Source organism: Eleginops maclovinus, chromosome 17, assembly GCF_036324505.1.
Source record: "Eleginops maclovinus isolate JMC-PN-2008 ecotype Puerto Natales chromosome 17, JC_Emac_rtc_rv5, whole genome shotgun sequence".
Taxonomy (NCBI): Eukaryota; Metazoa; Chordata; class Actinopteri; order Perciformes; family Eleginopidae; genus Eleginops; species Eleginops maclovinus.
Window position 1 is genome coordinate 16,091,859 of NC_086365.1, and position 27,643 is coordinate 16,119,501.

The following is a 27,643-nucleotide window of genomic DNA, read 5'->3' on the forward strand; positions in this document are numbered from 1 at the left end:
TAAAGTAGCGACAGTAAAAGTAGTCATTGTCTGATTGGTCCATTTCAGAATAATATCTCTGATATGTTTTATAATGATTGATCATTAAAGTGTTCTCAGAGCTGGTAAAGGTGCAGCTAGTTTGAATGGCTTTGTATACTGCATGGTAGCTGCTGGATTTACTGCAGGTGAACTACAGTCTTATTTAAGGGCTGATTATATTTACCATCATTCATCCTAATCTGCCTAGCAACTAAAGGTGTTAAATAAATGTAGTGGAGTAAAAGTACACAGTACCATATAATGGAAATACTCAAGTAAAGTACACGTACATTACTTAGTAAATGTACTTAGTTACGTCCCACATATGATTGTACAAGTAAATACAAATATTGTAATGGTATTTAATCAGACACCGAACGCTTAGTTTTTCGGATAATCTCGGACCTGGCACCCTCCTCTCCTCCGTCTTCATCCTGGCACTTCGCTTCATCCTGGTCTCTGCGAGTCCCCGGACCAAAAACAGGAAGTAAGTAACAAATCAAAAGCAAAAAATTACTTTCTGTTTGGTACTGGAAGCCGGTGGGAGCGCAGAGGGAGAGTAGCGCTGCAGAAAAACCCAGAATAAATCCCCCAAACACCGAGAAGATGCACAACAACCACTGATTCACATTGTGCAGAAACATGGCGCCGCAGAGGCTTTCATTAGGCTGAGGAGCTTGGTGGACGCTAACAGTTAGCATCACAGATAGCAGGATCCCGTGTCTGTATCCAAAGCTGCATAAATGCATTACATCTAGAATAATTGTGTGCATTAACAATGTTTTTCAACTTGAATCATGCACTGTTTAGCGAGTGAATCCCTGTGTTTAAAAAAGGGACGCATCGGACCTGACACCAGACTCCATTTAAAAAGTGACAGATTTTACATACTTTTTGCAGATTTCTAGAAAACACCATGTTATTTATTAAAACATGAAGTGTATTATTTTAAATATATCCAGCCTACAGTTCGGGGTACACACTGTCAAAAAAATATGTCACTCACATATTCTTGCTGAAAGTTAGCATTACAGATAGCCAGGATCCTCCATAGTTGCCTTATATGTACACCAAACTCCATTAAAAAAGTGAGTCAGATTTCTAAACACATGCCTTATTTACTTTAATCTGAAGGAAAGCCTTTTAAAAAAACAGTCCAGCCTACAGTTCGGGGTTTATACTGTCCAAAAATATGACATTTCTTTGGCAAATAATGACTAAAATCCAAGTGAAATGGATATTCAGATGCATACACCATTCTGTTTCTGCAGTGGAGGAGGATAGCGAGAAAAAATAGTTTTAAATAAAATACTAATGGTTTATTTTGTCACCCGAGTCATATGATGAATAAAATGGTCCCTCATGTAGGGGTTTAGTCTTTGAGCTGAAGTGCTATTTGGATTTAAATTGTGTATTTGTGATGAGAGTTTTACCTGAATTCAAGCCAGAAAATTAACAATTAATGAACAAATAATTTATTTTATTGGTATTTCTGTCATGAAAACCTTTATTCCTTTAAAGTGTCCCATATGCATGTTATACCCTTGGACTCAACACACATTTAAACAATTTTAATACAGTAAAAAGTAATTTTCCACTAAAGAACTAATGTAGAAGCCTTCCAAAATTGTCATAATTAATAACATGTTCTTTAATAAATATAAATTCCTAACATTGAATCATTATAAGGCATGCTGTACCTATATAAAAGCTTCAATAGAAGTGAATAAATGCCCCATTTTAAGAACTGTTTCCTTGGTTATTTCTATAAACACATGTACAATTGGTTTAATGTACAGTTTAATTATAATTAAACATTTTTAAAACTAATGTTAAACACAATGCCACCTAATTAAAGTACATTAGTTTTACTTTTGCACAAGTTTTACACTTTAACATACAGAAGGTCAGGTGTATGTGACGCCTGTACTTTAAATAATTGCCTTTTGCAACTTCTGCTTTTTTTATGGCACGGTGAAAACATGAAGTACACGAGCTTCCCTTCCTGGTTTTATGACTCTGTGTTTTCCTCTCCTCTCAGGTGCACGATGAGCTCAGCAGCCGAGGAAGAGGAGGCTGCAGCCATAGAGACCGTGAAGGCCGTCACACTCAGCCAGGAGAGAGACCTCATCCTGCAGTGTCATCACAATGGTACACACACACACACACACACACACACACACACACACACACACACACACACACACACACACACACACACACACACACACACACACACACACACACACACACACACACACACACACACACACACACTTAATAATCTAAGAAATAATTGGTGTGTGTGTGTGTGTGTGTAGACGAGGACTCTGAGCCCCTTCAGAAGAAGCTGCGTCTCTCTTCAGAAGAGCAGGACGTCTCGGACGCTCCACAGTTCTCCGTGGTCACGTTACCCAGTGAGTAAAACACTTCAGAGAGGCCCCTCAAACTTAAGGCTCTGGTTGTTGTTTTACCTCTTATCTTTACCCTCTTCCTCCGCCTCCTCCTCCTCCTCAGTGTCGGAGAGCGATGAAGGCTTCGAGGTGACGATGACGGCCACAGCAGACACCGACCTCTCTGATGACGGAGTCGCTCACATCCAGGTGCTTCTTCTGCTGCATCATAATGAACAAAAGCTTTTAAATATCACTTAACCAGCATTCAACTGTTAGTATATTTAGTAACGTGTGTGTGTGTGTGTGTGTGTGTGTGTGTGTGTGTGTGTGTGTGTGTGTGTGTGTGTGTGTGTGTGTGTGTGTGTGTGTGTGTGTGTGTGTGTGTGTGTGTGTGTGTGTGTGTGTGTGTGTGTGTGTGTGTGTGTGTGTGTGTGTGTAGATTCTGCAGGAGGAAGAGGACTGCCCCTGTCCTGATCAGAAGTCTGAAGTGTCTCCTGTCAGTCAGGCCTGGTTCACCACCAAGGAAGACAAAGACACACTGACTAACAAAGGTCCCTCACACACACACACACACACACAGTTTTTGGGTTGTGTGACCATTAGCCAATAACAACCAAGATAAGCCCTGCCCACCTGATCACCTGAATCTCCTCCTAGAGCACCATTGTGTTTTTTTAAGCCAATCATGTCTCGGAGGGGCGTGGCCAGCAGCAGCTCATTAGCATTTAAAGCTACAGACACAGAATCAGCACTTCAGGAACAGGGCTGAAACAGAGGGCGTTATGGGATGCTACAATTGGTGTTTCAGCCAATCAGAGACATGCTCTGTATATATCTGAGACCTGGAATATATTTCCTCTCTTCAGGTCACAAGTGGAAGCAGGGCATGTGGGCGAAAGAGGAGATCGACATCCTGATGAACAACATCGACCGATACGTGAAGGTGCGATACTTCCAGAATCTATTCACCCCGTTGTTAATATTATTTATATTAAGAGTGTGTGTGTGTGTGTGTGTGTGTGTGTGTGTGTGTGTGTGTGTGTGTGTGTGTGTGTGTGTGTGTGTGTGTGTGTGTGTGTGTGTGTGTGTGTGTGTGTGTGTGTGTGTGTGTGTGTGTGTTCAGGCCCGAGGCATCGAGGACCCTGCAGAGATAATCTTCCAGATGTCCAAAGAGGAGAGGAAGGACTTCTATCGCTCCGTGGCGCTTGGCTTGAACCGGCCGCTGTTCGCCATCTACAGACGAGTCCTCCGCATGTACGACAACCGCAACCACGTCGGGAAGTGAGTGTTTAATCTTCCTCATGCACAGAGTTGGCAAAAAGGGGAGTTTTAAGACATTTTTTGTTTTCACTATTTGTTTAATTTATCGTTTTTTGGGAATATTTTGACGTTTCTTTTTTAATTATTATTTTTCTCATAAATACCCAGTTTTATTTATTAAAACAAGTTTTATTCATTTTATTATTCTTCTGAATACATTTGTTTTTTACTCTTATTTATTATTATTAGTTTTTTATTCTTCTTTTTATCATTTTCTCTAAATACATGGTAACGCGTCTGTGTGTCCAGGAAGGCGCCATATCATTTACATGTCTTATATTAAAAAACCAGCTGGGGATTGTGGTCTGAAAATGTCTAAACATCAACAATACTTCATGCTGTCATAACCGTTTGAATTGTTCTCCCCGAGGTATACTCCAGATGAGATAGAGAAGCTCAGAGGGTGAGTAAACCACTGTATTTGATATTAAAACAATACATATATATAGTCAAGCGTTACCTGAGTTGTACCTGGTGTGTTTCTGGTGTTCAGGCTGAGGGAGAAGTACGGGAACGACTGGGCCACGATCGGCTCGGCTCTGGGTCGCAGCGCCTCGTCCGTCAAAGACCGCTGCCGCCTGATGAAGGACACCTGCAACACAGGTACGTGAGGTTATACAGTAATAGATTACAAAGAACATTAACCTCAGTACACCTTCAATATAATGACCTCGTTATCTCAGAGAAATATTTGGGTTTTGTTTTTTTCCTTGAAAATTTTACTTTTTGAAAAATGATGACTCGTATTTTTCTCATGAATTCAAAACTTTAGTTTCTGAAATTCTGGGAACCAAAGCTTCTCTGCATCTTTTTCTTGATTAGAGCTATTGATGTTTTCCATCAGGTAAATGGACTGAGGAGGAGGAGCGGCGGCTCGCTGAGGTTGTGTACGAGATGTCGGGCGTGAAGCCGGGCTTGGCGGTGACCGGCGGGGTTTCCTGGGCGACGGTGGCCGATCTGGTGCGAACGCGCTCAGAGAAACAGTGCCGGTCCAAGTGGTTAAACTACCTGAACTGGAAACACAGCGGGGGGACGGAGTGGATGAAGGAGGACGACGTCAACCTCATACACAGGTAGGCAGAGTGTGTGAGGAGACTCTCCTTCTGTAAGAGTAATCAGGACTCTTTGATCAGATGCATCGACACAGAGCTGAAAACAGGCTGTTCTGAGAAACATACTGTTCAGAGAAATGTGGTTCTCTCCAGTTAGCGACAAAGAATAAAGTCTGAAAAATACCTGGGAACATTTTGAAAAATGTATCAAATATATCCGAGTAATTTGAGTCCGAATGTCTGAAAACTTTCCAAAGAAATATTTAAAAAATGTCTGAAAAGGTGGATAAAATAAATTGAAAAATGAGGATTTATTTGAAAAATACTCAAAGTATTGTGTGAACAATGTCCATATGGAAAAACAAAATCAGATGATCTGATAGAATGATGCATTGCTTGATTAAACAAGCCATCAAATACATCAATAGGAGTTAAAATGAGCATAACCTTGAAAATCTACACCGGAAACTCCGGAAAGAAACATTAAAAATGTTGAAAGTTTAAGAAATGTTTGAATAAATACGCAAAAAAAATTGGAAAACTCAAATGTGAAAACTGTTCTAAAAATATATGTTAAAAATGAATGAAAACTTTCTTGGAAAATATGTGAAATATGTCCAAAAAATGTCTTGAAGAATACATGAAGTAGGAAAAAACAGAGCACTTTCCAGCTGTGGTATCAGTATCAGTACTTTACTCTAGAAAAGAAAAGGGTCTGAATATCAGTGTTTTTCCTAAATCCACACAACATGACCTCTGTGTTTCAGGATCTTGGAGCTGCAGGTGGAGGAGGAGAATGAAATCAAGTGGGAGGACCTGGCCGGCGGCTGGAGCAGCGTCCGATCTCCTCAGTGGCTTCGATCCAAGTGGTGGAGCATCAAGAGACAAGTTTCCAACCACAAGGAGATCCCATTCAACGGTACACACACTCTTACAGCTCTGTGCTATTACCAGCAGAATTCATTTCATCTCTAATTGATTTAATCGTTATTCTAACCTGAAACTCTACCCTGTGTGTGTCCTCAGTCCTCCTGAAGGGTCTACGGGAGCTCATGGCGTCCTCACACTCGGGGTCCGGGGCGGGGAGTCCCTCCTCTTCCTCCTCCCCCTCGCTGCAGATCCGACTCACCCGATTGGAGGAGAGCGGTGGAAGTCCCGCCCCCTCCTCTGTGGCGGCACTACAGATCCCCGTACAAATCCCGCTGCAGATCACACACCTGGGTGAGAAAGAGAGGAAGATTTAATCCAATGTCTCTTTACGCTGACGACACCCTCCTGCCTTCATGTCATTATTTCCTAATTGCTTTTCTCGTTAAGCTGCAGACTCGTCAGCGGCAGCCAGCGACAGTGACACCATCACCGGAGCCCTGCAGACCTTCGAGATCCTGCCTGTAAACACAACACATATTCACACACTATGATAAACATACTATAGTCCTGCTGTCAGACGCTGTCTGCAATAAAATGAGGACCTGATTTCCATTCCCCATCTCACGGCTCTGTTTCTATCTTTAATGTATTTGTTTTCCAGTCCTTCCACCTGCAGCCCACCGGAACCCCGGGGACTTACTTCCTGCAGACGACGTCCAATCAGGGCCTGAGTTTAGGCAACAACAGCACGGTTACCCTGACGACAGGCTCCTCCCCTTCATCACACGAACACATCATCCTGCACAGCCTGTCGGTCAGTAAGAAAGCGTATAAATAGGATTGGTTTGATTAAATGATCTGAATACTTCTTCCACCACTGATAATATCAATAGAAAATAAGTGTTTTTTATGGGATGTTTTTTGTTCATTTTGTGTATTCTCCCTCCTCAGACTGACGGCCTCTGCGCCAGCGACGGCGTCATCATCCAGACGGTCACGTCTGACCCCGCCTCCTCAGACCCTCTCGGCCAATCACAGCTTATCGTGGAGGAAGAGGGGCGGAACCAGGAGAGTCTCCTCGAGGGTTCTGTGACAGAACCTCAGGAGCCAATCACAGAAGGCTTCAGTGACAAGGTTCATTTTAAAATGAAAATATTTGTAAATATGATAAATATTATTTTCAGTTTAGTATTTACTCATTAACGCATTAAACAACGATTATTTTTTGCTATAACTGGTATTTTATGTGGATTTATTTTGCACAATAATTAATTTATATTACTCACTACATTAAATGTTATTATTGCCCTAGATTAAATTCAATTATTATACTACAGTACATGTATTTATTTCAATCAAATAAAAGTATTTATTGCACTAGAATTAACATAATTTCTTACTTGAATTTTTTTCTAATTCAAAATCAAATAAAATGAATGAGGGATTTACCTCCAATAAATATTACAGATATTAAAAAGGTTGTGTGTGTTTCAGGAGTTACATTCACCGTCTGGTGAGGATCCAGTGGTGCATTCTGGGATAACATCTCGGAACGCCGTGCTGATTGTGTCTCCGAACATCAGCAGCACCCTGACAGGTAACAGACAAGTATTTCATTATGTATTAAATGACAAAATAGACCAGGGAGATTATTTGTGGTTGACATTTTTTGTATATTATTGCCGATATAATACTACATTTTTCTGATTCAATACCAATTTAAAAACATCATCAAACAATACACTTATCCTCTTTATTTTGTACTTATTTAGGGAATATAGGCCATTTCTTTGGAGGATTTTATCGCCAGTATTTTTAACAATTGATTCCCTTTCATACTGAATTTATGACACGGACAAAATAACAATTTTAAGACTCACATGGCTCTGTTCCTGTCCTCAGATCCGATCCTAGAGAACCAGGACGGCTCCGACTGAACTCCAAACATGGTCGCTGGTGATTAAAGGACTACAGGATGAAGAGGAGGAGGAGGAGGAGGCTTCTTCTTCTTCTGTGGTGCTGCGGCTGCACATTACGACAGGAAGCAGACTCTGTGTGGTTGTAAATGACACCCCTGGATTAAATGTGAATACTTGCCAAAGAGACTCAGAGACAAAAGGATGTGGCCTTTAAATAAACACTTGTTCATATGTAAATAAATGTGATGATACGCAAACTTAGTGGTTTCATTAAAGAATTCCCCCAAAATATGGAGGAAGTTGTGTTCCTTTTATTATTTATATCAAATAGAAGGTGGAGTAATACACAATACTACTGTCCAGTGCAGCAGTAAAATGCTGCCTTGAATTGGACTGACTGGTTTGAATAATATGTGAGCTTTTGAAAACAATCAAGACTTTATTATTAAAAAAAACTGCAGATTTTTTTGTCAGAAAAATGGACTCAAATCTGCTAATCAGATCTTTTAGGAAAAAAAGTCAGATTTTTTTGAAGAAAATAATCGGCCAAGTTATAATTTTGAATAAATGGTAGCAGGCCACCCCAAATAGTCACCCAGAGAATATCAGGACATTCTGATGTGCAGTTTCAAAATAAAAGACCTTTGAAATCTGATATGGTTCCTCTTTTTTGGAGCAAATGAACCAAAAATGCAATAACATCCAATAAAAACAGCAGAGTCCTACATGTCTAGCTATTGAAAGAGAATCAAGGCTTTTAAATTAAGAAACTGCTGAATTTTTCATATAAATATTAATGTAATATAAAAACACTAAAGTCACATGACATGGGAGCGATTCTAAAAACTGCTAAATGTCCATCATTTATTCATAACATTAATTATTTTCTAATAATATAATTATATCAATTATAATCAAGACATGTCACTTATTAAAAATGGTGTGCAACTTGAGAAACATTTATTACAATTATTCTAGAATCATTTTCACTCACAGAAAACTTGAGGTATTGAAAATAACATTAGCTTTGTCACCTGCTGGATCCGAGGTGAATTCCTGTCTTATATCTGAGCTTAAAGCGAACTTCCCCGCGTTTATAATAACAACTGCCTCAGTAAAAGATCATTTAATTATCCCAAAACAAACACCTGCTGCTCACCTGTCGCCCCTTCCCTCCGCCTCCTGCCCTGTGTTTCTACGCAGTTGTTGCTGAAAGTAGTTCCTTTAAAATCGTATTTGTATTCCTCACGTTTTCACAACAAACCGTTATGGTTTCATCAAGTTTCTGCAGAAAGAAGGACACGAGGGAAGTGGCAGCTCCTAATTAACCGAATCACAGGGAGCTACGGTGGCCGGTAAGCGCCAGAAAACTCAATATGACAACACTGAGCTCTCACAGCGTTTTAATGATTTCTTCTTTTTACAAATGATTCTGAAATAGTGTAAAATCAAGTCCTTTGAGCTCAACTGTTTTATTATGAATTCTAACTTTCCACAAACACACATGCTCATAATAAACACACAGTGCTTTTCAGAGTAAACAAACGCAGAAATGTAAATCTGTGTTGAGGTCTGGTGTTTTTTATTGTGACTGAATCCGGCAGCCACTACAACATGGCACAGGAGAGGATTTGACTATGGAGACAGCGTGAATATCAAAGAGTACAAAAGTAGAAAAAGATGAGAAGATATTTGGCAAAAATAAACTTCACTGACCTCTGAGATAAAACACATCCCACCTGTTGTCTGGAGCTGAACCTGACACACATCTGCGTGTAAATACTTCATATAAATACATATGCTGTGTACAGAGAGTGTATATCTGTCACCTCACAGATGGAGGTTGCTGGTTTGATTCCCATTCCTTAAATTGTCCTGTATTTTCTATTTAAGTTTCTATTAGAATAATATTCCCTTCTTGATGGGGATAACCCAAAATGTATGCTTATAAACTACAATTCCCAAAATGCTTAGGGGCAGTAAACAGGAAGTATACTGTTAGAAGGGGAATACAAACATTATTTTAACCTATATTTTGTTTAAATGTGAAGAAATTGGCATAATAAAGTATGCAGAATTAGCTAATAGTAGCTAGTGTTAGGATGTGTCCATACCTGTACAGATATCGAATATTGGATCACTTTTATACAGAATACAAAACTACAAATGCTATTTTTCTCCAGCAACTTCCGCAGATTTATGGATGTTTACTCACAACCAACATTAGATAATGTTATAATTCACATTAAAGCAAGAATACATCGAGAGAAGGGATGACTTGTGTGGAAAATGTTATATATTTTTAGCCTATATTTCTACAAACGTGGAGAAAACTATAACTGAATTACTTTTATACGGAATAAAACTTAAAAATGTCATCATTTTCAAGCAATGTCTGCATGGCGTTTTAAAAAACAAACATTTCCAAGCAGATTCAGGAATGATTACAAGAACAGATTAGTAATAATAAGAGAAGTGATAATGGGTGAATATAAAATGCAATTTCTTCTTATTTCCTCCTCTATTAACCATCTGTCGACCCCGCAGATTAATCACAACCCTCCTCAAAACACATGAAATATGCAGAAATATTGAAACACCTTTATGAACAGGTGTGATGACTCTGTGTAAACCGTGTGAAGCCGTAAATCAAACGCACCTCACTGAGTTCAGCTTGATGACTAATCGCTTCTGTAAGATCCTTTTCCTCTGGTTTGAATATTCCCCTCTCTAAAAACAGTCCCAGCAAGCGCTAATTTAAAGTGCTCCTCACCTATGAAATGACACGGTCTGTCTCCGCCGCGGTTAATGAGCTTCATCACGACCTGTACCCACATTCATATTAAGGCTGTAGTTTCTCCTCCTATTATCCATTCAAATGAAATCATCTTGTGGCTAAAACGTGTTTATTCCTGCAGATCTCGTCTCTATGACGCAGGAAAAGGGCAATCATTCCCCTGAGGTCTTTATCTGTTCTTGCATGCCTTTGGATGGGGCTGGATTGGTATTAAAATGCATACGACATGATCGTAGAAATGATTAAATAACGTTTTCCTCACATGTACAGCTCTTTAGTGTTAGCGGTTATTTGAGACCTTCTCTAAAGGATTACTCCATTAATATTAAGCCTCCAAGAAAGATGCTGATCACTCCAGCATCTGAACGTTTGACATTCGGTCGCAGAATGAATTATGAATCTAATTAAGAGCAAAAGCTTCTTGAGTTTGCAGGGAAATGGAGACAAACTCTTTCGTGAGCGTGTTTCTACGGGAGAGGATTAGGGCCACAGGTGAACTTCTTCGGACTTCTGAGACTTCTTTCATCAACATTTAGTTTTTTTTAATTCTGACATTTCTTTTTTTCTCAATTTCTTTTTTTTCTTGGAATTTTGAAAATGTTCATCAATTATTATTTCTTTCCTCAGAATTCTGAGTTGCATCTAACTATAATCTTACAACATGAAACAACGATTCACTTTTGTCCAGATCTTTAAAAAAATTCACGTGGCCCTCATCCTCTTGGGAGAACTTCTCTCCTTGAACCAACGTCGTATTTCGTTTTTGCAAATGACTTTGAATTTGCAACACATCTGGATGGAAACCTGGCTGCTCAACCCAAAGCTTCCAGCACCACCTTTTTTCTGACGTCATGCATGTGAGCTTTCTTCGATGCCCGTGCTTTAACCCCACCCTGGTCACCCATTCTCCCTCAAATTAGTTCTGCGGTAACCCCTCAGTAATGCTCTGCAGGGCCACGTGTTCTTGTTCCTTTCTTGCAGGTTGGGGGTTCAAACCTGTGTCCGTCACACCAAGCACTCAGCACTTCAGCTAATTAGCTATAGCAGCACCACCACCAGGCCGAGCCCCACAACCAGTCCCGTCCACGAGTTCCTGGAGGCGCCGGCGTCAAGGACTGATGTGTAGTTACAGCCGGGGGTCAGGTTAGCTTGGGTGCTGTTAGCATTGGTGGGGTTAGCTTGGGTGCTAACAGTCGTCGCGGGGATTTGGCGCAACATGAAGTCGTGTTTCATGGCGGAGTACTGATCGGGTCCATGAGGGACGTTTAGTGTCTCCTTCAAAACCTTGTGACTAGGGTACGTCACCTGTAGATTAAAACAGGATAATAACAGTTAGTGTGTGTCTCTGTGTGTGTGTGTGTGTGTGTGTGTGTGTGTGTGTGTGTGTGTGTGTGTGTGTGTGTGTGTGTGTCTCTGTGTGTCTCTGTGTGTGTGTGTGTGTGTGTGTGTGTGTGTGTGTGTGTGTGTGTGTGTGTGTGTGTGTGTGTGTGTGTGTGTGTGTGTGTGTGTGTGTGTGTGTGTGAGTGTGTGTGTGTTACCGTGAAGGTGTAGTTTCCCGGCAGCAGCAGTCGGTAATATTCTCCGTGTTTGTCGGTTCTGAACGGACACATGTTGCTTCGACCTCTGACCTCCACAACCGCATTCTGCACCGGCACCCCGGAGCCGTTAAACACACGACCTTTGACCCCTGAACACACACACACACACACACACACACACACACACACAGACAACATATGGTAAGGATCCTGGTTTATGCTGTTCAGTGTCCAGGTAGACAGACAGACAGACAGGTACCGACCCAGGTGGACCTGCAGGATGAAGGCCAGCAGAGACTTCCTGTTCTCCGTCCACAGAGCAGGAAGTTGATTCTCCGGAGGAAACTTGCAGCAGGAAATTTCCAGAGTCAACTCCAAACACTGAGCCCACACATAGTTATAGTCCTGCATCCCACCTGCAAACACACACACACACACACACACACACACACACACACACACACACACACACACACACACACACAGAGTGTATTGGTGAAAACTGATCAAAAACTGTATTTTTTAGGTGACAAATGTGATTAAATCTTCAGTCATTTCTGAGGGTAATATGGTGAATATTTTAATGTATTCTGGTGCTTTAGAAATGAACAAAAACTACAACTTTTACACAAAATAAAGAATTGAAATCCACACAAACACTCTATTCTGTGACCACAGGGGGCGCTGCGGCCTCAAATGTCACTGTGGTTTTCAGTCAATGTCAGCACCAAGCAAACAATATCCAGAAGCTGCATATTTAGGAAATAAATCTGCTGTTTCCAGTAATTATGGGGTACTTGGCATCCCTAAAATATGAAATAACCCCATCAGAAGCCATTCATTGATATTCACACTGTATCTAGACTTTAAATCATTCATTTTTAGTCGAGGATTTGATATAAAGTATAAAATATTTGCTGATTCCAGGCAAAAAACATATATCTGGATAAGTTTTGCGTGAGTCAAATTACTTATTTGTTTATTCACTTATATCTTATCCAACTCATGATTAAGTTTTGCTATTGTTCTTACGTTAATACAGTTTCTAACCCTTGAAAAAAGGGCAAAAAGGGTTGAAAAGCTAAACAAATGTGCAAATCGGCTGTCCAGGAGAAACACATCTCCATCCAAATGTAAAACCAAATCTTTAATTTAACTGAGTCGCTGGGATACTTTGCATGCGTGTGTGCAGGTATTCATTAACTCGGCTTTCAAACAGGTTTATTTTTGAGTAAGTGTGTACTGCAGGCCGTGCCATGTAAATAACATGTTAATAAATACTGGATGAAAACACAAGGACAGCTTGACCTGCAGAAACCCGGATAGAACAGACGAATGTCCAGGTTTCTGTGTGATTATAACTGCGTTTGGACTTCTATATCACATTAAAGCAAATATCTCTGGTGTTCGGACTGACAGAAACAGAGATTTAAAGACAGCACCTTCGACATGTTTTCACTTTCTCTGATCCAGAAAATAATAGGAGGACTAATCAGTAACAAAAGTATTAAGAATTATTTCTTGCAGCCAACAAAGAAATGAAATAGAAATCTAACGCTTTCAAATAAAACATCCAAACAAGAATAGAGACATTTCAAAATAAAATCTATAATAAACACCCAGGGTTGGACTTATTAAAGGCACACAGACTTTGATTATGACATGGCACAAACCAGAAGTGAATTAGGTCAGTTAAACTTAATTAGCATTGAATTATCTGTACAGTGGAAGTTTTTCAACCTTCAGCGGCCAGTTCTCTCAGGTTCAGTCTCTGTCAGTTCAGCGATCGTGTTGCAGGGATCAGATTTCTGCAGCAGGAAACCAGAGCCTGAAGTTTCTGACTGCAATGTTTCCACGAAGTCCTTCTAGGAATTAACCTCACGCTGACAAGAGACCATACTGCTATTGGATCCTAAGCTACTTCCAAAGCCAACGGGATGATATTTACACGTTTAGTTCAGCAGGATAATCTCCACATATTAACACCACTTTATGATTTCTGAAGTGAAAAGCTAATGTTGGGCTATAAAGGAACTACAGCAAGGTCACATGACTTCACAACACCACCGCTAAGCTAAAGGTGGCTAATGTTGGGCTATAAAAGAACTACAGCACGGTCACATGACTTCACGTCTCCACCGCTAAGCTAAAGGAGGCTAATGTTGGGCTATAAACTGTAACTGTTGTCCCTATCAATTGAAACTTCATGCATCGTGCTCACCTGTGATTGGGTACCACAGGTATCCGTTGGTGACGCCCTCCAGGAAGGGACTGCTGTCGCGGCATTGGTCCCCGCGGTGCATGGAGGCGTGGTTGTGGGAGTAAACCTTCGCCAGGTGGTTAAAAACATCGTCATCAGGGCTGATGCTCGCCCCGCCCACCAGCTCACTGCCTGCAGAAATATAAAAGGTTTCAATAAGAGAGGTTTTACCTGGGTTGTATTCAGCTAATCTATCCATAAAAAACAGTTACATTGATTCATAGAAAAGGCTGCTGGGTTTTGCAACACAAAGAGTGTGTGGGAGAGTTGTTCTAAAGTTGTATATTTATCTGTCGCTGCTCAACCATGTCACGAGTCTAACAGCCTGCTTCCTGTCTCTCCATCTCTGTGCGTCACACTTAATATAAAAGGAAAAACTCATCTTGAAAAAACACACAACAAAACATTGACATTGGCTTTTTGAGGACCACCATGTTTGTTTTTTTCACGGAGTTACACTTCTAAACTAACAACGTTGGAGTCATACTGCTGTAAGACCACTTACTACAGAGTGTGTGTGTGTGTGTGTACCTCCGTTGCTGTTGTCGTAAGGGTAGCTGGCCACCAGAGCTCCTCCGTGAAGGTTAGCAGAGAGAACAAAACTCTCCATCCTCAACCAGCCAATCACAGCCCTGACCTGTAACACATGACACGGCAACCGGCCAATCACAGAGCAAGCAGACAACCAATTTTGGAACTGATTTTTTTAACAGATAATGCTGAGGATAGTCTGTATTTTCATAAAACGAACAGGAGCAAATAGTGGCTATTGTTAGTGATGGATTAAACCACATTAAGACCTCTAGCTCAGTGTTTATCAAACTTTTTTCATAAGAATGTTTAATACAAATAATATTGTTAAATCTGTGTCTTCATCCAAACACACTTACCTCTGCCTCCCGCTTCCCCTCGTCTATCTGCGGTTGTTTCCGGAGACCAGCGAACGCATCTGGGAAGTTTCTGTTCAGATCAACGCCGTTATAGTTGCCCCTGAAACAGACAAAGGTTGAACATGTATTAATGGGAACTGAGCTTTAACATCCAGCAGGAGGCTCCACGGAGCAGAACAGATTGCATGGAGGTCTATAAAAAACTAACCCAACTTCTCACTTGATTTATAACCTCAGTGAACAATTCCCTGAGGAGTGTATGGTCTCAATCTGTAACTTCAAGTATTCTTCAACACAGTATGATGTTTATTTTGTGAATTTTGGTCCCATTTAGAGAAAAATAGATGCTCTTATTGCGTGAGGCACTCCTGTTTCTGCCTCCAGGAACAGGGTGTGTCTTTATTCATGCATCAGGGTCAACGGAGGCTTTTTCCACTATTGTTTGGTATAAATGACTCATTATTAAGTCCATAACAATAAAAAGACAACCTGAAAATACCAGTAAACACACAAACAACTATTAAACCTCGTCTTCGTGAGCAATAGATATTTGAAAATATAAAGTGTGGTGCTCATAATTGAACAAAAACAATCGAAAGCTCAAATAAAAACCTTCAAATTTGAACATATTTCACATCTTTGAGTCCCTAAAATGAGGCTGTCTGAACAGATTTACGTCCTGAAATACAATCACACACAAGAGTCTCCTACACGCAACATTAGAAGAAGTCAAAACACTCATAATTGGATACTTAAAGGCTTTGACTGTGACTGTAATCTGTGTGCGTGTGTGTGTGTGTGTGTGTGTGATACAGATCTACATTGTGTGTGGTTTCCTGCCTATCAGTGCGTGTTGGGCATTGGATCGTCACATAGTTTAGTGTATAGATGTCAAACATGTTCCCCTCCCACACACACACACACTCTCCAGTGGAGTTTTTAACCTTGAAAAAGCTTCTTTATGGGATAGTTTGTATTGTTTGAAGTGGGAGGAACTTATCCACGGTCAATGTATCACCTTCAGCAGACAGAATTTGGAGAAACGGACAGAAATACCAGCAGGAAACTGAGAAATGTCTGGCTGTAAACAGTAATTTTACGAGGAAGTGAAGATGTCATCTTAGCTCTCTTCAAATCCACCAGACCTCATTGACAAAAACAGTCATTTTACCTTTGCTGGTCCCTGGTCTACCATTTTCTCCATTGGTACGTTTGTTGGTGTGATTGTGTGACTTTGATTACCCGTTAAAGTCACGCAATAACACAAATTAACTAACCAAACTAAGCAGAGGTACATCAGCCACTCCTGTGTTCTGGAGGGTTAAATGACTGTTTTTGTCAATGGTGTCTGGTTGACAGTTCTCAGCTCCCCATCTGACAGGTGTTTCTGCTATTGGAAAGATGATTTCCTTTATAGGAGTTGTGAGGGACCAAAAACAGAGCTAAAAGAGACTCATACCAACCCTCAAAACACTAAATTCACACAATAAGACATACACTAACCAAACGAAGCAGTGGTAGCCAAGCAAAGGATCTGGGAGACAGTGTGTTCAGCTCCCCATTGGAAACATGTCTGCGGCTAGAATACTTTTGGAGATGGTAGGGACCAAAATAAGAGCTAAAAGATCCTTAACAAAGACAATAAATGCTCTCCAGGAAACCAAAACTAGCTGAGAAAGTGTTAAAAGCTCCCCGGATTTCATGGTAATTCTCTGTTGGTTCGTCATGTGTACCTGCCCTGGCTGAACAGGCAGTCGGTGTCTGACTCATCGAAGCCGTCGGGGTTCATCGTCGGCAGGATGTGGATGCGGGTGCTGTTCAGTAACTTCACCGACCACTCCTCGTTGTTTCTGTAACCGCGCACAAGGTCGTCGATCAGCTGGAGCATCAACACCCGGCCGAGGACCTGCACACAAACACATAAAGAGTATTTCCTTAAGAACATTCATTTATTTGATACATTTCACACGTGCAAAGGCATAACTGAAATCCCTCAGAATGCAATTCGGTATTAAATATGGAACAATCGACTGGATAAATGCTTGATATAAACAGCTTAGGGCATTTTAGATTTTAAAATCGGTGGAGCTATTCGCTTACAACTTAATGCAAGTTAAAATCGACCAAAAGTATACAATCAACCAACTGCCATACCACTCAACCGACTGACCGACCGACCGACTGACCGACCGACCGACCAACAAGTTCAATAACAATCCAACCAACCAGTTATATAACCAGCCAAACAACCAAACTATTTTTGGATTTCACTGAATTAAAATATGAGGGACACACCCTAGAACTTCTATGAAATTCCTCATGTCACTGCTGCTCAGTTTCACCCTCTAATCCATTCCTTCCTCCCCCTCTCACCTGTGTGTGTTTCTCTAACAGGACAGGACATGACCTTCAGCTGGATGTTTCACTGTGACTCAGCAAGGACTCGAAAGACAAACCAGAGACACGTCGGAGGCTGTTTTTCTAAGAACTTTGTGAATGAATGAGAGCCCCAGGAGGCAGAAAAGAGAGAAGGGTGGGAAAGGTGAAACAGTGTGTGTGTTAACGGAGTGTGTGTACAGAAGCGCAACACACACACGTCTGGACTAGCAGAGCCTCTGGCCATCGTTTTCTTTCACTCCTACACTCCTCTTTTCTCTCACGTCACCGAAACCCACGTGCAGACAAAAAGAAGCACTAACTGTATCTATAACAGGTTTGTGTGAATTAATATCTGATGTCTCCTAAGATAAGACTTTATTTATCCTGAAGGAATGTATTGTGCTAGAGTTACAAAATATATACAATAAACACAGCAGCATAATACGAGGTAAATGGTGTACTTTCACTCCTACATTTATTCAATCCCTTTAGTTGCTAGGCAGATTAGAATGAATGATGGTGAATATAATCTCCCTTAAATCAGACTGTAGTTCACCTGCAGTAAATCCAGCAGCTACCCTGCAGTATACACAGCCATTCAAACTAGCTGCACCTTTACCAGCTCTGAGAACACTTTAATGATCAATCATTATAAAACATATCAGAGATATTATTCTGAAATGGACCAATCAGACAATGACTACTTTTACTGTCGCTACTTTAAGTACATTTAGAGGAGAGTACTTTCTACTTTCACTGGAGGAACATTTAGAATACTTTTACTGTGACAGAGTATTCCTACACTCTGGTACTTCTACTTTACTCAAGTACAAGACCTGAGTACTTCTACTTTACTCAAGTACAAGACCTGAGTACTTCTACTTTACTCAAGTACAAGACCTGAGTACTTCTACTTTACTCAAGAACAAGACCTGAGTACTTCTACTTTACTCAAGTACAAGACCTGAGTACTTCTACTTTACTCAAGTACAAGATCTGAGTACTTCTACTTTACTCAAGTACAAGATCTGAGTACTTCTACTTTACTCAAGTACAAGATCTGAGTACTTCTACTTTACTCAAGTACAAGATCTGAGTACTTCTACTTTTACTCAAGAACACGATCTGAGTACTTCTACTTTACTCAAGTACAAGACCTGAGTACTTCTACTTTACTCAAGTACAAGATCTGAGTACTTCTACTTTACTCAAGTACACGATCTGAGTACTTCTACTTTACTCAAGTACAAGATCTGAGTACTTCTACTTTACTCAAGTACAAGATCTGAGTACTTCTACTTTTACTCAAGTACAGGATCTGAGTACTTCTACTTTACTCAAGTACAAGACCTGAGTACTTCTACTTTTACTCAAGTACTCCTCCCACCTCTGCACCATCCTCCTGCCACAAATACTTGCTACGAGACCAAATGTATATTAATCCGCCACTAAAAATAGTCCCCGACAAATTAAACTAAATATATAGAAGTCACTTAAAAGAAAAGTAAGATTTACACCTTCATACCTTACTCTGTTCAGTGTGGAGGCATGTGAGGTGACACAGGGTGAGTATTTTATAAACAGATGGTCATGTTAGGGGTGAAGAAACCCTTTAAATGTCGTCAGCGTCATTACTCAGCTTCATAAATCCCGGCAGGTTACTCTTTAAAGATGAAGTGTTTTAATTATAGATGAAGTGTTTCCATTAGGAGCAGGGGAAGAAAGAGCAGATCCCTCTAACTTCAAACTAGTTTACACTACCCAGAATGCACTGCTGCAGAGTGTTTACGTAGCTGTGCATTAGCTGATGTAAGCTAACGTTCACTTTAGCAACAGATAAAATGTCTTCGGGAACAAAAAAACATCCTGAGCTAAACACAGCAGGGTGTGTGTGTGTGTGTGTGTGTGTGTGTGTGTGTGTGTAGGAAAAAGAGTTTGCTCAGCTGCACACACACACACCCTGCTGTGTTTAGCTCAGGATGTGTTTTTGTTTCCGAAGACATTTTATCTACAAAAATGATACTGTGACTAAACTCTGAAACCTGTTTTTGGTTGTTAGCCTGAAATAAGGTCTTTATAGCCCAACATTAGCCTCCTTTAGCTTAGCGGTGGTGACGTGAAGTCATGTGACCGTGCTGTAGTTCCTTTATAGCCCAACATTAGCCTCCTTTAGCTTAGCGGTGGAGACGTGAAGTCATGTGACCGTGCTGTAGTTCCTTTATAGCCTAACATTAGCCTCCTTTAGCTTAGCGGTGGTGACGTGAAGTCATGTGACCGTGCTGTAGTTCCTTTATAGCCCAACATTAGCCTCCTTTAGCTTAGCGGTGGTGAGGTGAAGTCATGTGAGATTTAAAGACAGACTAAAGGACACACATTGTGTTCCGCCGACATGAAAATATGCTGTTTGTTGAGGTAGAAATAGATAAGATCAGCTTCGAGTAAAGACATAGCATTGGAGGTGTTACCTGATTGTTACTCAGAATTTTATTTTGGAACAAGGCAAGCTACATTCCTGCTTCTGTTGTTCTGTCGACACGACTCACAGAAACATCCTCTTCTTTTTAGTGGGAGTCTGATTTTGGACGTTGTTTGCTTCCCGTGTTTTGAAAGTGTTTGCTAAACAACACAGTTTCGGGTGAGCGCGAATCAAAAATATGCAAACGCCTTTTCCGAGAGATAATTATAAATAGAGAACGTGCAGAAAGGGACGTTTTGCACCTCACGCACATGTACAACATTTTCACATGTAAACTGGTGCTTGTTTCTACTAGTGAAAATTGATACAACACATATATTGTAAGTACTTTGTACGAGTTTTTCAACGATAATACCTCAACAACTACAGGCCAGACTTTATAGATAAACTAAATGTGGTCATGATTCACAGAGAGGATGTTTCTGGAGGATTTCTCCTCGAGCACCACCCTGATTTAAACATTTTTAGCTCCGCCTACACTGATGGTCCAAAAATACCTAAAACATCCGTGTGCAGCTTTTATTTGTCGGGATGAACCCTTTATAGGAGAGTGTATCACAACGATGTGAGATAAAAGGGACAGAATGAAGTCTGTTTGTTATTCTCACAGGAAATTAAAGTCCTGACACACACACACACACACACACAAACACACACACACACACACACACCCACACACAATACCTTTTCAACGAGGCTATATTCCTGCTGTGTGTGTGTGTGTGTGTGTGTGTGTGTGTGTGTGTGTGTGTGTGTGTGTGTGTGTGTGTGTGTGTGTGTGTGTGTGTGTTTTCAATGAAAAGGTCTTTTTCTGGAAGTTTCCCCTGACCAGACACACTCCACTGACTCTGTTTGCTGACTGTGTGTGTGTGTTGAGGCGTGACTTGTCTATTTAAGGACATTTCCATTGACTTACACACAAACACACACACACACACACACACACACACACACACACACACACACACACACACACACACCCATAGTGTGAGCAGCAGTAGGCCGTCGCCACAGTAACCAGATGCTGGTCAGGGGTCACTAAGTGCTTCCTTCACACAGATTTCTTAAAAAGGAGATTTTGTTTGAATTAGTTTTATTCCTTTAACGGATCCATGTATTCATCACCAATGTAAATGATGTGAATATCACCAGCAGCTGACAGTAACTTACCAAGTACTGTAAAGATTGAACTCCCATCAGTCTATATAAGGTGTTCCATCTACAGCAGTAAAATGCTCAAATATCTCAAAACGATTGAAAAATAAAAGATAGTTATTAGAAAAAAAGTTTAAAAGTACGGGACAGAAATAACAGATAATTGGTAGAAAAATAATACGACTAAAGAATGGTGAAAACTATATGAAAAACCTAAGATTTATATGTTGAAAAGTGTGCGGAAAATTATGTCAAGGATTGAAGAAAATTTGAGGAAAATATATTTAAAAAATGTAAAATACTGAGAAGTTTTGAGTGGTATCACAACCAGCAGGAGGGTTAGTCAAATACAAAGACAGAATAATGCGCAGACTCTTCTTTTGTACACCAGAGATTTATGCTTCCTTGTTGTTGTTTAGTGTTTGTTTTCACAGCAGTGTCGATAAAGTTATTTCCTGTCCATTATTGATGTTGTTGTTTGTGTTGAAATCTGAAATCCAGAGATTTGTTTCATAATCTCGACTCAGTCTTTAAGGTTGACTCAGCACACTGTCCATTTGCAGCTGAGAACACACACACACGCACGCACCCCACGCACGCACCCACGCACGCACGCACACACACACATACACACACGCACACACACACACAAACATGGTCTGTCGTTTGAACACAAAAGTGTGTGTGGAGTGTGTTTGACTCTGAATGGCTTTTGTTGAGCTCTGTAGTCTCCTTTTAGCCCGACTTCCTGTCAATAGGGAGGGGTCCTGTGTGTGTGTGTGTGTGTGTGTGTGTGTGTGTGTGTGTGTGTGTGTGTGTGTGTGCATGTGTGTGTGTGTGTGCATGCGTGTGTGTGTTCACCTCGTTTCCGTGCATGTTGGCCACATATTTGAACTCGGGGATGCCGACGCTGTGACGGTGAGGACTGCGACCGAGAGCCAATACCCACAGCTCCTGACCTGGGACAGAAAACACCAGATTTTACATTAAAAAAAACTGCAAAGTTTTACAAAAAAACCAGATTTTTAGGTCTTTTAACTTCTGTAACATCCAGAAATTGAGATAAAAGTCATATTTGTTTACATTTTATGGGCAAAAAGGACTGTAAGGCATGCAGTTGGACAGGACAGTTAAACATAAATACACATCAGTCTGCAGCAAGGCTGTACTGTGTACACACACACACACACACACACACACACACACTGGTGCTTCGGTTGCATAATGTTTACTATCTCATCTCGTTGTGTTAGCATACTGACTGGAGATAATTAAAGCTAACAGCAAAGTACAGATGAGGAAACATCAATAGTTGTGCAAATATTCAGAAGTCAAGGTGATGGACATTAAAATATCTGTCTGCTGTCAAATACGTTTTAAGTTTACTGGCCAAATAGTTGGAGATTTGATATCCTTGCTTGACTAATTAGAAATGATTAACAGAAGCTCTGTTGTTATACTAAATGAAGAGGTCATACAGTGTGTCATTTGCAGCTAACATCATGTGTGGGAATCAGAATAAAGTCCTGAAAAGGTAAAGAATGTTATTCATTCTTATGGACTGAGTAGTTCTTCCTGTATGTGGTTAGAAGGAGGTGTCCCATTTCCTGTAGTGTGTTCTACAGGTCCCACAGTTCCGGAACACAATGACATCACTATAGAACACTCGGGTCAAGGGGGCGGGACATGGCTAAGCAGTTAACCAATCACAACCAGAGCGAGGCCAGCTAACCAATCAGAGCAGACTGGGCTCTGGTTTCAGACAGAGGGTGGAAAGAGGTGCTGCAGTACAGACAGTATGAGAAACATAAAGAGACGCTACATACTGATATACACCTGAACATCAGCAGGAGAGGACTCTTTAAAGTAGAGACACTACATACTGATATACACCTGAACATCAACAGGAGAGGACTCTTTAAAGTAGAGACTCTACATACTGATATACACCTGAACATCAACAGGAGAGGACTCTTTAAAGTAGAGACTCTACATACTGATATACACCTGAACATCAGCAGGAGAGGACTCTTTAAAGTAGAGACACTACATACTGATATACACCTGAACATCAGCAGGAGAGGACTCTTTAAAGTAGAGACACTACATACTGATATACACCTGAACACCAGCAGGAGAGGACTCTTTAAAGTAGAGACTCTACATACTGATATACACCTGAACACCAGCAGGAGAGGACTCTTTAAAGTAGAGACTCTACATACTGATATACACCTGAACATCAGCAGGAGAGGACTCTTTAAAGTAGAGACTCTACATACTGATATACACCTGAACATCAGCAGGAGAGGACTCTTTAAAGTAGAGACACTACATACTGATATACACCTGAACACCAGCAGGAGAGGACTCTTTAAAGTAGAGACTCTACATACTGATATACACCTGAACATCAGCAGGAGAGGACTCTTTAAAGTAGAGACTCTACATACTGATATACACCTGAACATCAGCAGGAGAGGACTCTTTAAAGTAGAGACTCTACATACTGATATACACCTGAACATCAGCAGGAGAGGACTCTTTAAAGTAGAGACTCTACATACTGATATACACCTGAACATCAGCAGGAGAGGACTCTTTAAAGTAGAGACTCTACATACTGATATACACCTGAACATCAGCAGGAGAGGACTCTTTAAAGTAGAGACTCTACATACTGATATACACCTGAACATCAGCAGGAGAGGACTCTTTAAAGTAGAGACTCTACATACTGATATACACCTGAACATCAGCAGGAGAGGACTCTTTAAAGTAGAGACTCTACATACTGATATACACCTGAACATCAGCAGGAGAGGACTCTTTAAAGTAGAGACTCTACATACTGATATACACCTGAACATCAGCAGGAGAGGACTCTTTAAAGTAGAGACCTACATATGAAATACTTTAGCTCTGTGACTTGAAATGAGTGACCAGGGATGTGATATTCAGGACTTCTTGGAGTAGAAAACATGGACTCATTAACAGTTTTCTGCAACAACCTTTAACCAGTCTGGCAGAACGGACAGTGGGTGCTCGACTGCTCAGATGTTTATCAGGTTTAAAAGGTAGTAATGCATTTAAAGAAGTCAATACATATTGATTGCCTTCAATAACAAGTAAGTAAGTTTATGTAGTAGTTTAGGCAATAATGGAGATAACATGAGAATGACAGAATATGTATCTCCTTTTCTCTTCATGTTTTCATCACATTATGAAAGTTTAAAGATCAATAAAGAAGATATTGCTGAGTAAACACAACGGCTGTGACTATGAACGAAGCTCTGCAGGCCACAGCAAGTCACACGCACGCACGCACACACACACACACACACACACACACACACACACACACACACACACACACACACACACACACACACACACACACACACACACACACATCTAATCTGAGCTAATCTAGGACACCAGCTGGCTTGCGTCCAAAGTGTGTGTGTGTGTGTGTGTGTGTGTGTGTGTGTGTGTGATTAGCCAGATTAAGCAGTCTACAGATTAAATTAACCACCCTTTGCAGTCATGTCATACATATTAAAGAAACACCACACACACACACACACACACACACACACAATCACACACACACACACACACACCCTGTGTTAACCTATCACGTACAATGTGATGGAGCGCTAGCCAATAGGAGCGCGACTGTTCAGTAGTGATGTCACTGTGTTCCGGAACTTTGGGAACAGCTGACCGTTTTTTCCCTCTGACAGAGACTGGGGGAAAGCCGTTACCTCTGACGGACTGCCCGATGCTGTACAGGTGAGTGATGTCGGGGCTGGCGGCACTGAGCTCGGTCAGGTACTGCTCCATCTCTCGGTTGTTGTGGTAACGAAACTCCAGCTGAGAGGAAGGGGTGAGGAAGAGGGAGAGGAAGAGGAAGGAGTGGAGGGGTGACATCACTGACCCTGTGGGGGGAGACAACAGGAAGTATACAGGTGTTGATGCCACATGAAATAAACTATATTTTAATTATGCTTTAAATCTGCAGTTTGACTTTGAGTTTGACTTTGAGTATTTTTCATTTTATTCAATATTTTTTGGACATTTTTACTCCTTTTGTAAATATCTTCAGTTTATTTCATTTTTACCTTTTTTATGGTCTTCTAATTTTAATTTCTTACATTAAAGAGGTACAAAATGACATTGACTTATAAAAAGAGACGCAAAACTAACGAAATGAACATAAAACGACACAAACTGAAACAAAAAGACCTTCAAAAGATTCAAAACCATTACAGAAATATTACAAATGACACCAAACAAAAAAAGTCTGAAACCTCATAAAAGTGTGTGTTCATCAGAAAGGTGTTGTTGGGCCTGCTGCACGTCTGAGCCCTGAGGGACTGTGTGTGTGTGTGTGTGTGTGTGTGTGTGTGTGAAACCGGAGCTGTGAAAGTGTGTGTTTTTGTGTTCTGTTTTGTCACTGTCAGTAAGTGCACTTTGTACAGTACACACTGTCTCTCTGCAGCTGTCAGCAGACCTGTCAACCCCTCTTTACAGGCATTTTAACCCTGTGTAAAAATATGTAATTACCAAATGTGTGTGTGTGTGTGTGTGTGTGTGTGTGTTTGCATGTGTTACTGTCACTGTGTGTAACTCCAGTCTGCAGATGTGTTTTATTGTCACAGTGTCGTCATTGACTCAGTGAGAGTGCAACGACTAGAAGAATGAATAAAGGAAGATTAAATAATAACAACAATAATAATTAAATAATAATAAAATAATAATAATAACAATAATAACAATACATAATAATATAATAAAATAATAAATACACATTTATAATAATAATACACTTTTGGGAAATGTATAGATTTCTTTATAAAGCTTTTTTGTCCATCGTGTTTAGACTCATTTTTAAGTGCAATTTATTTATTTTTCTATTCTGTTGTTTGAGTTAATGTGAGCTGATTTGCATTGGTTTTGTAATTTACAGTATGTAGCATTTGGCTGACGCTTTTATCCGAAGCAACATTCAACATCAACATTGGTATAATCGTTTGTTAGTTCAGCATTAATGTAAACAGTTCATTAAAAAGGGATTTAATTATTCTGCAATAATTTAGTTTGTTATTATTTTAAATCACTTTGTAGCTTTATTTTGAAAGGTTCTGTATTACAATTATAATGACTATTATTATCATCATCATTATTATTACATCATTTTAAATATATTATTTTATTAAATGAACATTCACCCAAGACTTGGTATTTCTAATGAAAGTCTAATTGGAGGTTAGTATGCAGGTGTATCAGAGCTGTGAGTACAGTACCTGAGCTTTACAGGGACCAGTGGTGATAACTAACTCAGTACTGGGAGGACGTTTCCCTGAGTTCTTATTCCACCAACACGTCTCTTTCCCAAGTTTTATAATTATATTAAGTCCTTCAAGTACCGTAAGTCCATTTGAACGCATACACTTGTGTACTTTTACTAAAACAACAGGTATTTTACTTGTAACGGAGAATTTCTACACATGCTGCGGATCGATAACAGACAGATATCAGCACCGACGCTCAGAGTCTTACCTGTCTGCAGGTCCGTACGTGACTCCAACACACACACACATACACACATACACACTCACACCGAGCAGTACCGGCAGAGTCCCGGTGCTGGAACCGGCGTGTTGGTAATCAGTCTGTCTGCCCCTCTCTCAATGAATGTTCCTTATTCACCAGCGGGCCTCTCACCGGGAGGGGCGGGGCTTAGAGCTTCCTGAGGTTGTGTGTGTGTGTGTGTGTGTGTGTGTGTGTGTGCGTGTGCGTGTATGTGTGTGTGTGATTCAACAGGTTTATGAATGAGACGTAGTGGTGATTCATTCAGAAAATAACGAAATACAACAAAAATATATAAATATATGAAGAAATTTCAAAAATAAATAAATAAAATTAAAATAAAATTAAAAATACAATAAAAATATATAAAGAAAGAAAAACAAATAATAAAAAAATACATAAAAAGAAAATGAATAAATAAACATAGTTAATAAATACAAAGTTCACGGGTAAGAAATAACACTGCATTGCCATCAGCTATGAAGTGAAACACATTTTCCTTTAACTATAAACCCTTTGAAACAAAGCAATAAATCCATACATGTTTACTGCTTTCTAAACATGGTTTTATTCATCATGTCTAACCTTTAGCTCTTCTTACCTGTAAGGTGTTTATAAAGGGAGAAATAAATGGTGTATATATTGAAGAGGATTGGTTTCTTTTCTTGAAAAACAATCAAGACAGAAAGAAATACAAAAAAAAAGATTAATTTTACTCAAAAATTGTCGGTTTTTCCTTGAATTAAAGTTCATTCACTTTTTTAGTCAAACTAGACAACATCAAAGTTATTTATCTTGAATTCCCTGAGACACAAGTCCTATTCAGACTCCTTTAGCACATTTCACCTTAATTATATTATTTAAAGTTGACATTTGGTGGAGTTTAAAGGCGAGTGTAATCTGATCAATTCTACTCTGGCGCCCCCAGGTGTTGACACTAAACCATTACAGTGTGACCCCATTCATCCTTTTGTA

General features: G+C 40.2%; 2 protein-coding genes across 4 annotated transcripts; one reads left to right on the plus strand and one right to left on the minus strand.

Moving 5' to 3' along the window:
* Window positions 1–434: 434 nt before the first annotated feature.
* Window positions 435–8,231, plus strand: dmtf1 (cyclin D binding myb-like transcription factor 1). Of its 3 annotated transcripts, XM_063905406.1 has the most exons (17): window positions 435–508; window positions 2,063–2,172; window positions 2,343–2,438; window positions 2,539–2,624; window positions 2,857–2,968; window positions 3,284–3,360; window positions 3,541–3,698; window positions 4,108–4,140; window positions 4,231–4,340; window positions 4,582–4,810; window positions 5,557–5,708; window positions 5,816–6,010; window positions 6,107–6,180; window positions 6,321–6,473; window positions 6,611–6,793; window positions 7,154–7,256; window positions 7,562–8,231. In XM_063905406.1, exons 2-17 carry the CDS (start codon window positions 2,070–2,072, stop codon window positions 7,594–7,596), a joined length of 1,899 nt encoding a protein of 632 aa, XP_063761476.1. In that variant the 5' UTR covers window positions 435–508; window positions 2,063–2,069; the 3' UTR covers window positions 7,597–8,231. The 3 variants fall into 3 exon arrangements, with proteins under 3 accessions (XP_063761476.1, XP_063761475.1, XP_063761474.1); XM_063905405.1 differs by lacking the exon at window positions 435–508 and having other exon boundaries at window positions 1,610–2,172; window positions 6,113–6,180; XM_063905404.1 differs by lacking the exon at window positions 435–508 and having other exon boundaries at window positions 1,611–2,172.
* Window positions 8,232–9,031: 800 nt separating this feature from the next.
* On the minus strand, window positions 9,032–26,808 carry cpm (carboxypeptidase M). Its single transcript, XM_063905407.1, has 10 exons — window positions 26,639–26,808; window positions 24,841–25,014; window positions 21,935–22,032; window positions 16,797–16,969; window positions 15,064–15,163; window positions 14,705–14,810; window positions 14,135–14,305; window positions 12,177–12,329; window positions 11,914–12,062; window positions 9,032–11,680 (listed from the first exon to the last, which is right to left on the minus strand). The coding sequence occupies exons 1-10, from the start codon at window positions 26,685–26,687 to the stop codon at window positions 11,414–11,416; spliced, it is 1,440 nt and encodes a 479-aa protein (XP_063761477.1). The 5' UTR covers window positions 26,688–26,808; the 3' UTR covers window positions 9,032–11,413.
* Between the last annotated feature and the right edge of the window lie 835 nt (window positions 26,809–27,643).

Bases quoted from the DNA above. Each gene is read 5' to 3' on its own strand.
- dmtf1 (XM_063905404.1), top strand. From the start codon at position 2,004: ATGAAGTACACGAGCTTCCCTTCCTGGTTTTATGACTCTGTGTTTTCC. The intron at 5,709-5,815 runs GTACACACACTC...GTGTGTCCTCAG, and splicing joins CAAGGAGATCCCATTCAACG to TCCTCCTGAAGGGTCTACGG. The intron at 7,257-7,561 runs GTAACAGACAAG...TCCTGTCCTCAG, and splicing joins CATCAGCAGCACCCTGACAG to ATCCGATCCTAGAGAACCAG.
- cpm (XM_063905407.1), bottom strand. From the start codon at position 26,687: ATGTGTGTATGTGTGTGTGTGTTGGAGTCACGTACGGACCTGCAGACA. The intron at 25,015-26,638 runs GTAAGACTCTGA...CTCCCCCCACAG, and splicing joins ACGTACGGACCTGCAGACAG to GGTCAGTGATGTCACCCCTC. The intron at 16,970-21,934 runs GTGAACACACAC...GTTTGTGTGCAG, and splicing joins CCAACATGCACGGAAACGAG to GTCCTCGGCCGGGTGTTGAT.